The following is an 18,251-nucleotide window of genomic DNA, read 5'->3' as shown; positions in this document are numbered from 1 at the left end:
TTATAAGCTGCTATGGTTATATACTATGTCAACATATTTCTTAAAGATTGGTTCTCAAAGTAGGTCATGCAACTTCTGACCATCATAAGACATGCAATTTGGCAACACAATTTCTAGTAATATGACTTAATGACTAGCTTTTTGAACTAGGTATTTGATAAGTATTTTTCTACTGTCATCTATCTATATCTATATCTATCTGTCTACATATATATATATGTGTGGGTTTTTTTTTTTTTTTTTTTTTTGAGAGAGAGAGAGATAATAAAGAGCATGAGCAAAGTAGAAGAAGCGGAAGAGAGAGACTCTTAAGCAGGCCCCATGTTCCAAATGGAGCCCGGCACAGGGCTCAATCTCATGACCCTGAGATCATGACCCAGGCTGAATTCAAGAGTCAGACGCTTAACTGACTGAGCCTTCCCGGCACTCCTATAAAAATTTTGAAGATGAAATTGTCAAAGTAGGAGGAAAAGTAATTCCCTAAATATTTTTCTCCAAGTTGACACTTTAAGCTAATAAAACGCAATTTTACTGTTTTAAGTAACACCATGTTTAAATAATTTGCTGAGCCTTCTACCTAGTTACTCAAAAGAGAAAAGTTAACTTTGGCTTGATTTAATTTTGGTGATGACATCTTAGTTTTGCAGCATTCTTTTTATAATTTCCCTGGGGATACATGTTATTATTGACACATTTTTTTTTCTTTTCCAACTCTCAAAATAGCTTTTGCTTATCTTCTTCTGTCTCTTTTCTCATACTCTGTGGTTCCTCAAAGATACTAGTGAGAAGTGTAGTTGCTAGCCTAGCACATAGGGTACAGGAAGGAGTTGTAATGTAGGTTGGAATCTGATTCTGAGAGCCTTGAATAATAAGAGCCTTGATTTTTTTATAGTAGTCAAGGGAATGGGGTTTTGTGCATTTTAGAAAACTGTAGTCATATGATGATAACCTAATTTTAGAAATATTGGAGAGTAAGTGGTTAAATACGGAAGAGATTTCAAATACAGGGTAAGACTTTTCAGGAGTCAGTCTTCAAGCAGTGCAGGCAGGACCATGTTTATCTTAGGTATTACATCTTTATTGCCTGGCAAGTGCATTTACATGGTAAGCCATTAATAAATGTTGTTGCGTGATTAGTAGTAACAAGGGCCTGAGTAGTGGGGAATCAGGAGCAATGGATTTGATGGTTCTGACAAGCAGACTTCATAGGACTCAGTAGATAAATATGGTTTGGAGGGCGAACAAAGAAGAGTTGAAGATGACTGATATTCCAGCCAGTGTGGTCAAGGGGATGGTATGTCATCTGCAGCACAGGGAACATAGTCCTGGAGAAAGATGGGATGCTAGCAGGACAACCATGTGGCGTGGCTGGCTAATACTTAGAAATTCAATGTTAGAAGTCAGAAGAGAAGTAGAGCTAAAGCTAAGTGTTAGACACAGCATCACAGAGTGGCTACTGAAGAACGATTAAATGTTACTGCTCTGCTTTTTACTAACTTTGTGACCATACATAAGTTGCTTAATGTTTTGAGGTACTGTATATAAAGAACGCAGTGCTTTAATGGTAGACATAAATACTAGTTTCTCTTCTCTGTTTGGTGGCAGCTGAGTCATTAAGGAAATATTGTAGAGAGAAAACAGAACCTAGACAAGCATTTACATTCAGAATAGGAGAAAAGGAGACAGAAGATATCCTCAAGGTTAGAGATACCATGGGACAAGAATTTCAAGAAGCAGTAACAGATGTAAGGAGGCCATCAGGTTGGACAGCTAGGTGGTCAGAAAGTTATTTTAGTTGCATGGTCATGTTGAAAGACAGACTGTGAGGGTATTTTAAAAATTAACAAAGCAGAAGCAGTGATAATCATGATTTCAGAGACCGAAATGAGTATGACTTCAAATGTTTGGAAGACAGAGTTTAATAGAATAAGCCTTAAATTATAATAGGATTTGGATATAGAGACTGGTTAGGGGAAAAGTGAGGAAGAAATAGCCTGATTTTAACTGATTAAGGAAACCATTTGTTAAATAATGATAAAACAAATAGTTTATAGTTGAATAAATAGAATAGTGCCAGATTATAGAAGCATTATGGAGATCCTGAAAATCAGGAAAGAAAACTAGATTTGGGCTTTCTCTTAAGCATGTATACTACTGATTTTCAAGTGAGAATTTCTGAGTCTAGTCGTTATAGTTTGTAATTTAAAAAAAGTGCCAAAATACATATTATTACTTGCACTCATGATGATATGTCAGACTTAATTAAATGTTTCATATAATAAATTAGGTGTGGTTTTTTTTTCCCTTGTAGGTCAACTTTCTTTCTATGATGCAAGCTCAAAACAGTTGTTGTATTCCTTTAAGACGAAATTTACTCAGCCAGTACTACCTGGCTTCATGGTTAGTACCTAATTTTTATTTTATTTCGTTTGGCAACTTTAAGGAGAACAGTCTTTGCTATATATTTGGGGAAGACAAACATCTTTTTTTTTTTTTTCCATATTCTTCCCTCTTTCCCTAATCTACCTCTCCCAAATCTGTGGTTGTGTCTTTTGGTATTTTTATTGAAGTAAATATTATTACATATAAGTGTGTGAATTATAAGAATGCAGTTTGATGACTCTTTATAGGACTGTGCACATTTTTGTAATCTCTGTTTAGATCAAGAAATGGAACATTACCAGAACCCCATAAGTCTCCTTGTGCCTCTTTCTAGTGCCTGCTGGTCAGGCAGCAAAGTGGTGTTAGTGTCTTGAGTTTTAATACCATGAATTCATTTTGCCTCCTTTTCAATTTTGTATATTGAATCCTGCAATATCTTTTTGGTTCAACATTATGTTTGTAAGATTTATCCTTGTTCTCTGTGGTGTAGTATTCATTCTTATAGTTTCCCATTGTATTTATATGTACAGTTTTCCATTATGTGACTTTCATCATTTATATATCCGTTGGGTTCTTGAGTGGTTTCCCTTTGGGGCATTAGCAAATAGAATAGTTATGAATATTCTTATTCATGTCTTTTGGTAAATGTATGTATATATTTCCATCAGAGTATATAACTGAGATTAGAGTTGCTAGATGATATGGTATGTAATCAACTCTCGTAGGGTTTTTCAAAGTTGTTGGTTATACTAATTTATTGCTAGTAGTATATTAGAGTTTGATTCTTCCACATCTTTATCAACATCTGGTAGTATCTTTTTTAAGTTTTAGTCCTTCTAGGGGGTATGATATATTGAATTGTGGTTTTTCATTTGCACTTCCTTGATGCCTAGTGCTGTTAAAAGTATTTTTTTAATGTTTATTGACTATTTAGGTATACTCTTATAAAATAGTTGCTCAAGTCTTTTGCCTGTATTTCTATTGAGTCCTCTTCCTATTTCTTATTGAGTGATCTGGAGTTCTTTAAATACCCTGAGTCTTTTGCCAGATATATGTATTGTAAATTTCTTTTTCACTCTGGCTTTCCTTTTCCCTGTCTTATTGGTGTCTTTTGATGAACAAGAGTTGTTAATTTTAATGTTGCTCAGTTTATCAATTTAAAAATTTATGGTTAGCCTTTCTGTGTTCTATTTAAGAAATCTTTTTTCAGGCTGTCTGGGTGGCTCAGTTGGTTAAGCAACTGCCTTTGTCTTGGGTGGAGTCCTGCATCCGGCTCCCAGGTCAGTGGGGAGTCCGGTTCTCCCTTGGCCCCTCCCTCTTCTCCCGCTCACACTCTCGGGTGCGTGTGTGCTTTCCCTCAAATAAATAAATAAAATCTTTTTTTTTTTTTTTTAAAGATTTTATTTATTTATTTGACAGAGATCACAAGTAGGCAGAGAGGCAGGCGGAGAGAGGAGGAAGCAGGCTCCCTGCTGAGCAGAGAGTCCGATGCGGGGCTCGATCCCAGGACCCTGAGATCATGACCTGAGCCGAAAGCAGAGGCTTTAACCCACTGAGCCACACAGGTGCCCCAAATAAATAAAATCTTAATTAAAAAGAAAAAGAAATCTGGGTGGCTCAGCGGGTTAAAGCCTCTGCCTTCGGCCCAGGTCATGGTCCCAGGGTCCTGGGATCGAGCCCCGCATCGGGCTCTCTGCTCAGTGCAGAGCCTGCTTCTCTCTCTCTCTCTCTGCCTGCCACTCTGCCTACTTGTGTTCTCTGTCAAATAAATAAATAAAATCTTTAAAAAAAAAAAAAAAGAAAAATCTTTTTTCACCCACAGAGTTAGGAAAATATTCTTGTTTTCTTCTAAAAGCTTTTCCTTGTGCTTTTTTTTTTTTTTTTTTTTGATGATGGAAATATTTCTTTTGTTTTGTACCTTTAGATGTAGACTGCATTTGCAGCACAAGTACAATGTAGAATTGCTCTGTTTGGTATGAAGTTGGGGTCAACTTAAGTGTCAGGAATTCTTAAATTCCTTGTGGGTATCTGCTTGTTCCAGGACCATTTACTGAGACAATGAATCACCCTTTTCTGCTGCAGTGCAGTGTCATCTTTGTAAAGTACTAGATGACCGTCCACATGTGGTAGGCAGACACACATATATTCAGGACCACTCAATTTCAGGTTGATTTGTGCAAGGAAAAGTCATGCTTTCTCCATACAAAATGAAACTTGGTTTGAATTTTTTTTTTTTAAAGATTTTATTTATTTATTTGACAGATAGAGATCACAAGTAGGCAGAGAGGCAGGCAGAGAGAGAGAGAGAGAGGAGGAAGCAGGCTCCCCGCTGAGCAGAGAGCCCGACGCGGGACTCGATCCCGGGACCCCGAGATCATGACCTGAGCCGAAGGCAGTGGCCTAACCCACTGAGCCACCCAGGCGCCCCTGAATTTGTTTTTTTATTAAGCAGATGTTTCTGCTTCTTCCAATTCCTTTATCCTATCCTCTCTGTAAGTTTGGGTTACTGTGGGGAGTTGTGCAATATAGTCGAGAGCCTCATTATTCTGGCTAGAGCTTTCTGTAATTTGAAGGGCTACTTCTAGAATGGTATATTTCCATTGTAGGGTTGGTGGAATGTTTTATGTGTCTTCTTCCATCATTATCCTGACTGTAGCTTCTCAACTATGAGAAGAAAGTATTCAGGGTATATGTGGGTTTAAACACAATACTTTTAAATCTCACAATTACATAGTGATAATTCACTTTGGATACCCTGAAATCTTATATTTATAATAACCAAGACTCTTTTTTTTTTCATTAAAAGGTAAAAGTGATCAGTGAATGAAGTTATTCATAGAAAAATACTTAAGGATTTAGAGAAAGTTTTTATTATTAGTACTTTGCCATAAACCTCTGCTGTATTATGTGTTTTGGGATGTTTTTCCAAGTAGGCCAATCAGGAACAAATTTTTTCTTTACCACATGAAGCTCAAAGTAATTTTTCCCCCTATATCTAAAAGGGTCAATTTTATGTTTGAGTCTTTCTCAAATAGGCATATATTGTGAGTTTATTGCTTTTTATTCCAAATAATTAAGCCATAATTACATTAGTAAGTGTTGTAAGATGCTTGAGAAAATGTAATTTCAAACTGGTAGGAATAATTTTTTTCCTTCATTGAAGACTTTATTAACTAGGTAACTTTAATTTTTTGTGTACAAGATTAATTCTCTTTTTAAAAGTAAGCTTTAGGGCGCCTGGGTGGCTCAGTGGGTTAAGCCGCTGCCTTCGGCTCAGGTCATGATCTCAGAGTCCTGGGATCGAGTCCCGCATTGGGCTCTCTGCTCAGCAGGGAGTCTGCTTTCCTCTCTCTCTCTCTGCCTGCCTATCTGCCTACTTGTGATCTCCTTCTGTCAAATAAATAAATAAAATCTTAAAAAAGAAAAAGTAAGCTTTATTGAGGATAATCTATAGGAGTATACAGTTCTTTGGGATTTGACAAATGTATACAGTTGTGTAACACCACTGTAATCAAGACATTGAACATTTCTATCACCCCAGAAAAGTCATCTTCCTTTGTAGTGGACCTCTCAGATCATAATCAGCCCTGGCAATCACTAACCAGGTTTTAGTCGTCATAGTTTTGCCTTTTCTAGAATATTACAGAAAAGGGATTGTATGGTATGTAGACTTTTGATTCTGTAGCATAACACATTTGAAATTCACCGATGTTGTGTTTATCAATAGTCCCTTCTTTTTATTGCTGGTGAGTGTCTGTTTTATTACTGACTAGTGTATGTACCAAATCTTATTCATCTACTCACCAGTTGAAGGACTTTTGGGTTCTTTCCAGTTTTTAGCAATTTTGAATAAAGGCATTGTAAATATTCGCAAATGCGTTTTTGTGTGAATATTTGTTTTCATGTCTCCTGGGTAAATACCTATGAGTGAGGATATAGATCACTTGAAAGTGCATGTTTAACTTTAAAAGAAACTACCAAAATGTTTTCCAAACTGCATTACTTTTACATTCCTACTAGCAATATATGAAAGTTCCCCACATTCTTGCCGTTATTTGATATTGTCAGATTTTTTGTTGTTCAGCAATATTAATAGGCATGTAATGGTATTTCATTGTGGTTTTAACTTGTATTTTCCTAAGGATAAATGATGTTGAGCATTTTTTCATGTGCACATTTGCCATTTGTATAATTTCTTTGGTGAAGTATCTACAGTTTGTTTTTTTATTGGGTTACTTGTTTTCTCATTAATAAGTTTTAAGATTTCTTTATGTGTGTTGGATATGAGTCCCTTATCAAATAACTGTTTTACAAATATTTTCTCCCAATTTGTGGATTTTCTCATTTTCTGAGCATTTTGAAGAGAAAATTTTCATTTTAATGAACTCCTATTTATCCATGTATTTCTTTTATAGATCATGCTTTGCCTAACTCAAGTTTACAAAGATATTTTCTTTTGCATTCTTCCTAAAATTTTATGGTTTTAGGTTTTACATTTAGATCTGTGATCCACTTTGAGTTATTTTTTGTATATGGTACCAGGTATGGTTTGAGATCTATTTTTTTGCATATGGATTCTAAGTGTTCCAGTGCCACTGAAAAAGACTTTCTGAAAAAGGCTAACCTTTCTTTATTGATTTGCCCCGTGCACCTTTGTGCTAGATGTTTTGAGTAAATAGGTTTGGAAATCGCTTAAATAATTTCCAAAGAAGTTATATAGTAGGTTTTATAATCACAGAGCTGCTTTTGTGTTTGGGGAGCTATCATTACTGAACATGCTAGTTTTAAAAAATTTGGAATGTTAATCATACAGTTATGAAATTCACAGGTCAGTACATTCTTTTGTACAATACTGTAATCACTTAATAAATACTAAACACTTTAGGACACGATTGAAGGTTAGAGTATTTCAAGAGTTTCTAGAATATTTCAAGAGTTTCTAGAAGGTCCCTTGTCTCAAGCTATGTCTGCTACAAACCAGCATTAAGGATAATTTAACTGATCCATTCTTTCTATTTTAATTCTTTTGAGTCTGTTCCAAATCAGTTATTACTCACCTTACTGAATGGTACCTACTCTGTTTACAAGCAGAGCACTTTCATCTTTCATAAACTTAAATTTATGGCAATTAATAGACTGACAATATGGTTTATCTGGATATTGCCATTTGCACTTTTCTCAGAAGTCTTTAAAGAATTATGAAAGAGTTCTTACTGTTAACAAGTGAGGGAAGAAAATAATGGGCTTTCCTCTGTTTACAAAAGAGTGTTAGATTCCTATAGTCTCAGGCCACACTTCATTATCACAATCTATAGGAAATTGGCTCTTTGTGCACTTCTCTTGGTTGTGAAGGTTAGCAACAGTAATAATAGCCAATGTCTTTTGCCTGTTAACCCTAAAAATTTCATCTGAAAATTTCTACAGCCCTTAGTTCTTCTATTGTGTGCAGCTCCAGTGGGTTCTGCTTCTGCAAAGACTTCCTCTGGCCTCGCTGGTTTTATTTTTTTATTTTAAGATTTCATTTATTTATTTGACAGAGATATCACAAGTAGGCAAAGAGAGAGGGGGAAGCATATTCTCGGTCAAGCAGAGAGCCCGACGCTGGGGTTCAGTCCCAGGAGAGATTGTGACCTGAGTAGAAAGAAGAGGGTTAACCCACTGAGCCACCCATGCACCCTGGCCTCAGTGGTTCTAAAAGATTCTTGAGTTAGCCTTTCCACTTCCCCTCAGTTCAAATATGAAGGTCATCAATTTGGAATTTGTTGATGTTCACATATGTGGCATTTTGCCTTTCTTTTTTTTCTTTCTTTCTTTTTTTTTTTTTAAAGATTTTATTTATTTATTTGACAGAGAGAGATCACAAGTAGGCAGAGGCAGGCAGAGAGAGAGGAGGAAGCAGGCTCCCTGCTGAGCAGAGAGCCTGATGTGGGACTCGATCCCAGGACCCTGAGATCATAACCCGAGCCAAAGGTAGCGGCCTAACCCACTGAGCCACCCAGGCACCCGCATTTTGCCTTTCAAAGGGAACTTTAAGGGTCACCTAAGTTCTAATGATTTGAAAGCTGACTGAAGCTTTGTTTTGTCTTTTCTTAGGTTTGGTGTGGTGGACTTTCTTTGAATACTGGGATGCAGGTTCCAAGTGCTGTGAGAACACTTCAGAAAACTGAAAATGGAATGACTGGTTCAGCAAGCAGCCTAAACAATGTTACTCAGTAATGCTTCCTCAGAATATGTTTACCCCCCTTCTGATTGGGTGGCCTTTTCTGTGCAGTTGCTAATCACAGAAATTTATGAGTGGTGAAAATCAGGTTTGCTACGCTCTGCTTTAAGGCCTGGAATGTGTTACCATTAAGCATCTAATGCAAAGTACTCACAGGAGTCTACTGCGCAGTATCTTCAAGCAAGCAGACACCAAGCAAGAAACTGATGCTTTGAAGAATAAATGGGAAGAAAGGCAGTGTTTAAATAATTATATAGAAACTCATTTTTGTGTTTCTTGGTTTACTTTGGCCCTTCTAATATGTTTAGTTACATATTGTAGCCCTAGGACCTGAGGGGAAAGCATTTAAAACTTGTCCTCTTTCCTCTACACTTTTTCTTTATCTCATCACTACCTATTACTATATTCTTAAACCGAAGCTTTAGCAAAAATACCGTCTTATAAGGTTTTCTAAAAATTGAAATAATTGGTTGGGGATACTAGAAAGGTTTTCTTATAGTGGTTTATTTTTCTCTTCTTGTAAGTAAGTTGAGTTTTGCTAAATTATCCTCTTTTGTTTACTGACTAGATTGTATATCATTTTCTCTTTTCCAAATACCGTGATATTTCTCTTATGGTTAAAACTCAAAATAGAGTGGATAGGAAGAGTTTCTAGGCATAGTAGCTTAAAATCACGGATACTTTAGTTTTTTACCTGCTGCACTAACAGTGGCAAAGGGGGATATGCTTTATATGTTTTGTTGCCTTGTTTAGTTAGACTTCTTTTCATTCCATCATTTTGGATGATGGATAGGATTTTTTAAAAGCTTTCTATTTTCTGTTTTTGTTGTCTAGTTTAATACTACCTTTAATAGTTATCTTGGTAAAATTCCCACTTGAATTTGGTAATAATTGATAATTATACTGATTTTTAATATTTCAAGCAGGAATGAAATGTTAACGTTACATATGAGGTCGGAAAACCTACACCATTTAAGTTTTATCTCAGAAGGATGGGTTATAAAGGGAGGTGCCTGAAACTATACCGAAGTCATTTATGTCTCCTTTTTAATAAGATTTGGAATGGTTTAAGCAAGTGTTTTGAAAAATTCCTATGTATTTCTTATTTATTTGCCACGTAAATTTTTCAAACGTAACTATTCAGAGGTTATTTTTCTTTTAATCCTTTTGCAACATTCATTTATTTTCTAAAAGGGTATAATTCTTCCAAAAATCATCATAGAAGAATCTTTCCCAAATTTAGGGGAAGTGTCTTAAACAGTGAGTAAAACCCATGCATGGTTATTGGGCAGAACATACCTATTTTTTTAAAATTGGTTAAAATTTGTAATACAAGTTCTTTGACCCAAACTGAAAGTTGTGATTACAGTATTTAAGGATCCCTTGAGCATTCTCATGTTGACTTTCTTTCATTCTCATTTTAAGTGTATTCTCCCAAAAAGTGACTGTTGCTGCTTATAGCTGAGTTACCTTTTACAGAAAGTCCTGTGGAAAGGGATAGCTCATTCTCTCTTAAAGTTTACTGCTTACTGATAGGATGTTTTGTTTATTGGTAAAACAAACCTAAACGAGAAGTTTTATTTGAACTTGATATTCTTTTTTCAGAAGACATTTATGTCTGTCCACCATTGTCTCATGACATATTGGTAGTTTTAAAGAGAGTTTTAAAGGTAGTTTTATAAGGCAGTTGAGAGAATGAAATATGTCAATGGATACCCTTTTGATCCTCCAAACAAGTAGAATTTTAGTTTTTGTTCTTCCTAGAGATTTTGAAAAAAAATTTTGGGTGTTCTGTTCCCTACAGTGGGATTATTCAAGGACTTAAGGAAACAGGAAGTTGTAATTCTCTTTCATAGAGTCAAATCTGAAAGCAGTAATTTAGTGGTGGAGCTGCTTTAATGTGAACAGTGTTACACATGTATATTTTAGCAAAAATAATACAGAAAAAGCCAGAAGTTCTTGTATAAAATTTTTTACTGTTATGTCTTATGTAATTGTCTTCTCTTTAATTCAGTGCCTTCTTCCTCTAAGTGTGCTCTTGTTCCATGCCCCATGCAATGTCAACTGACGTTTGAGCCAGAGACCGTTATGTTATTATACTGGTGAGGGCCTTCTATTGCAGGGATGTGGAGAAGAGGAGATAATAATCAGGGGCTGGAGGAGTGCATATGAGTCTTTAATGTGCTCATTCCATCATTTGAAACCCTTCATATAAACTTTTCTAATACTCATTTGGAAAATTCATTTGAAGTAGTAACAATTATTACCTCAAAATAAGAATCTGAGGTATTCCTCTTATGTGCTTCTTAAAGGTCTCTAGATATAAAGAACAAAACGTGGAGGGTTTTGAGTTTGTACGTGTTAAGTTAAACTGGAAGAGTTTGCCACCCTCATTTTCAAACTAGAAAATAATCAATAGTGCCTATTTAAATAGTCTCACATTAAGGTAACTCTTAACTTGAGGATAATATATAACATTCTCATTGTTATTTGAATTAAAAAATATTGGGCCTTTTTGCTCAATTTAATGCATTATGGGAAGAGAGTGTACCCTTTCAGACATTCTTTATTAGTTTACTTATTACTATTTGTTTTGGCTGGTCAAACATGATTGCTTTCTGTAAAAGAAATGCATGAGAGGTTGACAGTAATGGATGTATCACAGGTGTAAAAAAGTTGTCATATAAAAACATGCATTTAGTATTTCTTTTAGCAGTTGAATCCCAAATCAATCTTAGTAAACTGAATAAAGAAATAAAGGAATTGCCTTAAGCACTTTAGAAAAGATTTTTTTTAGAATTCATTTTGACTATTTGGGCTTACCATGTCACATATGTCTTTAACTTTTGGTAAATATGTATATATCAAACATTTGATAACTGAGAGCACATAGAAATTTAATATACAGTGATTCTTTGAAGGTTCCGGGTGTAGATAAACAAAATGAAGGTATTAGAGGTGTGCCTGTCTGTACATGGGTTTTATTGATGGCGTCTGGTAATGTTGACAAACCGTTAACTGCCACTATACAGCTAGACTTGGCCTACTTTGTTCTGCAAACAGTAATTCTTTCCCTGTATTATCTTTTAAAGAAAACATATGGCTTGATTGTATTTGCTCTTTTATTAAAGTATGAACAGTATCATGTATAATTGGAATTTTTTGTGACTGATCCTTGGTGGTACAAATAAAGTAAATAATTTGTAATGAAGGAGTTTAATAAGGCTAACATACTCCATTTCATGACTACCTATACTTCTAAAATTAGAGTTATTTATTTTTGTTTCTTTTGAAAACATGGAAGAAAATTGGAAAAGGGTATACACGGAAAATGATTATTTCAAAGAGTATTCTGGAAGAGGACACTGTAGACTTCTTACTTTAAAATATTGTGGTTCCAAGCTAAAAATACTAAGGACTGTATTCAAATCACCATAATTCTTTTTATTTTAAAAATCTGTTATGATAATTCTTTTTTTTAAAACCCGTGTTTATTAGATCAGTGTCCGTTCATCAGCTAATTCATACAACAGATATTTAAGTGTCTGTGATATGGCATCGATGCATTGTATTTAGATTTCCATAATTAATGAAGTTTGATTTACTATGCATATAGTTTTGCTACTTTTGAGGAATGTGACAAAGTTTGTATCTTAAAAACAATGTTTTGTTAATAAGTCAGAAATTCTAAAAAGTAAATTTGTTACTGTTTATAAAAAATTCAAATTGACTGCTTATAATATGGTTCACTTTATATAGTCACAAAAAATGGGTCTAGAAAACTTTCTTCCTGGATTTTATTTTAAACTGGATATATTCTTTTACAGAAATGTGTAGTCAGCATAAATTTACTCAACACCTGAGTAACCATAAAGTTATTTGCTATTTTTAACCAAAATGTACATTTCATAATGCTGGTACTGGAGCGTTATAATAAGATCATGAATGTTTCCTTTATCATTACAGAATGATCACCTCATGTTCAGTATAGTTTTAGTTTTGTGTGTATCTTACAGTATTCATATTATACAAATATTTGTGACCTGATATGCTTTGTTACCTGGAATATTTGATTAATGTAAATACATAAGGCTTTTTGAGTAATTTGGAGTTTAAATGGATTGCATTTGGTATATGCTGTTTTTACTGAAAAGACATTTTGGACTTGCCATATAAAGGTTAGTACTGGCTTAGAAATAAATAATTGAGATTTCCAGGGTACTTTTCTCCTCAGACTACCCAATTACTAAATTAAAACAGTGTTTGTTATTTCTAAGTCAATATAAGGTACTGACTTTTGATTCATAATCATTTGAGCTATGTTAGTTTAACCTGATGTATTTTCTTAATGATACCCATTCACTGTAAGTTGGTCCTTGGGAATGGGCACGTGGAGGATTTCACAGTAAGTAGGACAGAATGTAGGTGAATGTGTTTGCATTGGCTTGGAGCTTCATAAGTTTGGACCAGTTTTAAAATAAGTCAAATTGTGAGTGGTTAAAAGATCTTTTTATTAGTATTGGAAATTTTTGGGAGAGCCTATGGGCTGTAAGAAGGCATAATTTTTTAACATTTTCAGTATCTCCTAAGGTACCACAGCACGGAGTCTTAATTTGCCATTTAAGGGAGACTCTTTAAATCAAATTTATAACCAATTCATGCTTTAAGATATAAAGTTTTGGAGCAATTTACATTGAAAACCATAGTCTTTAAGATTCTGGATATAATTTAAAAAGTATTTTGGTTTCATTTCTTTTGAAGTAATTAATTAAAAGGAATACCTTAGCTCTACCATATACTAACTAGATAGATCTGTGATGTCTGCATAAATCGTTTCTCATCTTTGGGCCTCCACTGCCTTAAATAAAATAATTGTAACTTGTTAGCTTATCTCACATTTATGAGGATTTGTGAGAAATAAAATGAAATGGAGTATGTGAAATTGCTTCAACATAGTAAAATGCTATGTAAATGTAAGGTATTATTTTCAGTTAATAATGGCTTTAAGTGTTGGGATACTTCCAGATGCTCTTTGTTTTCGTAAAGCATGTGCTTGAAGTGGTATCACCAGGACCTCAAAAATCAAAAACAAAAACCTACCTGAACAAAATGCCCTTTAACAGTCTTTAGTTTGTGCATGACCTGTGGCCTTTTTGTATTTTCTCATCAAGTTTATTACCCTGTATCAAGACTTTGTAAAATTGTAAATGTCTCTTACAGCATTAGGGTTTCAGTGTAGAATGGTAGCATATATAAGTGATTTAAGCTATGTTTTAATTCAGGGATTTGCACTTTCCGTTATGACTGCTCAGTGCCACATGCAGAGTAAATTTAGCCCAAATAATTATTTCCAAACAACCAAATATCCAGTTTGTTGTCACGAGATAAATGATATTAGGTATATGTGCCCACTTAACATTTTTACAACTTTCGTTGCATTAAAAAAAATTGATGAAGCATTTCAAAACTTTGTTAATATGGATATCACTTAGTATCTTTCCTAACATTTGTTTGCTTTAAATTGGATTTATTAAATAGTCTATAGGTTATCTTGATCTATAGATTATTTGGTATGTCTGTTATCTGGACATGGTTTTGCTATGCAGTTCTGATAATAATTCTTATTCCTCAGGATTAACCTATAAGTTACAGATGAACAACATTAATGAACTACTTAAAAGGTACTCAGTTCTGCAAAGTAGTGTTTTAATAAGCATATTGCCTCATTATCCTTGGAAACAAGACAAAGCCTTTTAAACTTTAAACTAGAAACTTTTAAACTTTTAAAATAGAGTATTCAAAGTGGAATAACTTGTATGTTGAAATGATTGTATGTCCTGTATAGAATGACCAAGTTAAGTTCTTACAAAAGCACCTGGAATATCTCATCTAAAAATTAAACTTTTTTCAGCCTCCTTTTGCTTCAGTGCTTGCATTTTTATCAATTTTCATTAAATATATATACAGCGTGCTGTTGGGGATGAGAATATAAAAAGCCCCCAAAGCCTATATTTTTAGAGCAGTGCTGTCCAACAGAATTTTATGCAGTGATGGGAAGTTCTATATTCATGCTGTCCAACATGGTAGCCACTAGGCCCAAGCAGCTCTTGTGCATAAATATAACTAGTTCAACTAAGAAACTAATTTTTAAAAAGATTTTATTTATTTATTTGACAGAGATCACAAGTAGGCAGAGAGGCAGGCAGAGAGAGAGAGGAAGGGAGGCAGGCTCCCTGCTGAGCAGAGAGCCCAATGTGGGGCTCGATTCCAGGACCCTGGGATCATGACCCGAGCCGAAGGCAGAGGCTTTAACCAAATGAGCCACCCAGGCACCCCAAGAAACTAATTTTTTGATTGTAATTAATTTTTAATATAAAAAGCCATCTTACTAATAGCTACTTTTTTATACAGTGCAGCTATAAATGGAAGATGAAACATGCTATGACTATAATACAAATTAAGAACTTAGTTTTGTCTTTGGAGCTTGTCACATCCTGGGTTGCATTTTGGCTGATTGTAGCTAAAAGAGTTAGAATAAGAATCTAAGTTTTTTTTTTTTTCCCCTTAAAGATTTTATTTATTTAATTTATTTATTTGACACAGAGTGATCACAAGTAGGCAAAGAGAGGAGGGGAAGCAGGCTCCCTGCCAAGTAGAGAGCCCAACGCGAGGCTCGATCTCAGAACCCCGAGATCATGATCTGAGCCGAAAGCATAGGCCCAACCCACTGAGCCACCCAGGTCCCCCGAACCTAACTTGAAATCTGTTTAGGAAAGAAAACCAGTCAATGAGACTACATGAGACTGGAACTCCTATAACTATGACCATTTTCACCAAAGGAAGAATGAAGGAAAGAGATTGGATAGCGTTGAGTTATAGGGAGGAGAGCATAACAAAGATACTGAGAAACCAGTACCCTCATATAGAGGATGGAGCGGAGAACAGTTGAGCAATATTAAATATACATACCTTTGAAAAGTTAATTCCATTTCTAGGTATTACTCTTATATACTCACAAATAAGTACTCATTGCAGCATTATAAGAGCAATATATAAGCAACCTATTTGTTAATTTAAGAAAAGAATGGGCTACCAGAATTCTAAAAGCTCTCCTTTTGTAAATCGCTGCATTAACAAGCTACCATTGTTACATACTTGTCTAGATACTTTCTGCATGCCCCTTCCCCAATAAATGTTATGAATATGTAGACTATTATGGGGGAGTTGGTTTCCTTAGAGTTCTTTCCATGAATACCAGTTCTGTCTGGGCATCTGGGTGGCTCAGTCAGTTGAGCATCTGCCTTTGGTTCAGGTCATGATCCAGGGGCCCTGGGATCGAGCCCCATGTCAGATTCCTTGCCCTATGGGAGCCTACTTCTCTCTCTCTACCTGCTTGCTGCTCCCCCTAATTATGCTCTGTCAAATAAATACAATCTTTTTTTTTTAAAAAAAAAATAAGGTATGCCTGTCTGAATCTCTGGAATGAAGGCTCAGGAATTTGAACACTACTTAGTGTCAAGTGTTTCCCTTACTAAACACCATTTTACATTTATACGGATGGTACTAGTAGTAGTATGTTTCTGCCTCTTGCACAAGGTCACCAGAATGATTAGAATTGGGGGTATAGCTCAGGGGCAGAGCATTTGACTGCAGAATGATTAGAATGTGATGCTTCCAAGAAACGCTACACACCTCTTACAGAATATGCTGCTGATGAAAAGGTATTCATGATAGGAAATGGAAAAGGCAAATCTAACAGTTTATATAGTATGACACCATGGGTGTGTGTGTGTGTGTACTTAGACTTGGGCAAGTGGGGTCCCTGCCCCAATCCTCACACTGGCTGTGCTTCTCTTCACAGAATGAAAAATTGAAGGAACCAAGGGATTGCACTCCCCTGGTAGTTTGTATTCCTCTACCCACTATGCACCAGATAGCCAGAGCCCCAGAATTCCCTGCCTGACCAGCCCAAAACTTGATCCCAGAACAGATGCAGGCCTCTCTCAAATCCTGAGAACAGACTGTGCTACAGGTGTGTATACCCTTACTCTTGAGAAGTGGCAGCTCATGAGTACTGTGGATGGAACTTGGATGTGCAGACAGGTGTCCACATGCACGCATACCAGGACACTTGCGGTCAGCTGAGACGGCTAAAAGCAGGCAGACTCACGGCCTTGTGGGAAGAACATGCAGACCTAGCCCTCATGCTGTGCTTTATGTAGTATATAGGAATTCCAAATTTGATCCTAGATTTCTGTTCCTTGGGAAGGAATATTTGCCAAGGTAGAAAGATATATAATACTTGATAGTTCTTTACCTGGACACTTAAAAGATGTTGGGATTAGATTCCATTTGTACTCTTGCCTTAGGACCCACAATATTTGGGTGGGCCAGGATGTGTTTGTAATCCCACATTCGAGTAATTTTTAGAAGTTGGATCTTTGGGGTGCCTGGGAGACTCAGTCAGTTGTGTCCAACTCTTGATTTTGGCTCCAAGCATGATCTCAGGGTCAGTGGGGGAGTCTGAGATTCTCTCCCTCTTCCTCTGCCCCTCCCTTTGCTCACACGCTCACTCTCTCTAAAATAATTTTTTTAAAAGACATTTCTTTGCCTATAATAGAGGCTGTTTTTACCCATTCTCGTACCCTTTGTCCACTTGGATTGGCCGACCAAGTTAAAGCATACTGACAGCTAGGGGCTTACAGCTCAGCTCCCTTCTGGTATGCTGGAGAAGTACTGCTTCTCAACACCAGTTGAGTTACACATTTACCTTCCGTTAGCTCTTCCCAAACATGTTTATGCTAGTGGCATTCATTGTTGTAATGATGTAACTTATTACATAAACTAATGAAATATGAGTATGAAAAATTATGAGAGTTGAGGGAAACGTTAAGGAGCTTTTAAAAAAAAGTTGCTGATAAGACAGTTGTGTCCAAGATAATTCTAAATGATAGGGGAGGATTGCAAAAACAAAACAAAACTAGGGCTCTGAGTTGATTCCTTCGCTTGTTTCTGTAAGGTCTTGGACCACTTTAAAAAGGTAGGAATAATAGGTGATGCACTATGTCTGTGATTTATATAGGAGAAACAGATGCTCGAATCAGTTGGCTTGTATTTTAAAAGATCTTGACTCAAATCAAAAGATATCCAGTGTAGTCCTCTGCTTTATAATTGCCTTTTTTTTTTTAGGTTTACATGGAACAAGATTTGTTATGCATTTGAAAACTTTTCTATGAACCTCATAATTTTTCCTTTTCCTTAATTTTTACTATGACAATTTTTTAAAAAAGATTTTATTTATTTGTTAGAAAGAGAGAGTGAGCGAGCACACAAGCAGGCAGAGAGGCAGGCAGTGGCGGGGAGAGAAGCAGGCTCCCTGCTGAGCAAGGAGACTCGATCCCAGGACTCTGGGATCATGACCTGAGCCGAAAGCAGTGGCTTAACCCACTGAGCCACCCAGGCGTCCAGACAATTTTCAAATATACAGAGAAGTAGATAGAGGCTATTGTTGATAACACCTCTATGCTCATCACAGATCTGTTATTAATATTGTATTAAATATTAGTATTTTATTAATATCTTATCATGTTTGTGTCTTTTTTGAAAGTTTTTTTTAAAATTTCACCTATAAGCATTGCAATATGCATCA

At 35.7% G+C, this 18,251-nt stretch overlaps 1 protein-coding gene across 4 annotated transcripts in view; it reads left to right on the top strand.

Moving 5' to 3' along the window:
- Nucleotides 1–12,328, top strand: part of FSD1L (fibronectin type III and SPRY domain containing 1 like) — a 66,827-nt gene extending 54,499 nt beyond the window's left edge. For all 4 annotated transcript variants that reach the window (XM_044265214.1, XM_044265216.1, XM_044265215.1 and 1 more), the window contains 2 exons: nucleotides 2,312–2,400; nucleotides 8,476–12,328. In XM_044265214.1, coding sequence (XP_044121149.1) covers nucleotides 2,312–2,400; nucleotides 8,476–8,598 — 212 coding nt within the window. In that variant the 3' untranslated portion in view covers nucleotides 8,599–12,328. The remainder of the gene's footprint in view (nucleotides 1–2,311; nucleotides 2,401–8,475) is intronic.
- Nucleotides 12,329–18,251: the final 5,923 nt, after the last annotated feature.

Source organism: Neovison vison, chromosome 9 (genome assembly GCF_020171115.1).
Source record: "Neovison vison isolate M4711 chromosome 9, ASM_NN_V1, whole genome shotgun sequence".
Lineage (NCBI taxonomy): Eukaryota > Metazoa > Chordata > Mammalia > Carnivora > Mustelidae > Neogale > Neogale vison.
This window is presented reverse-complemented; position numbering and strand designations above follow the sequence as displayed.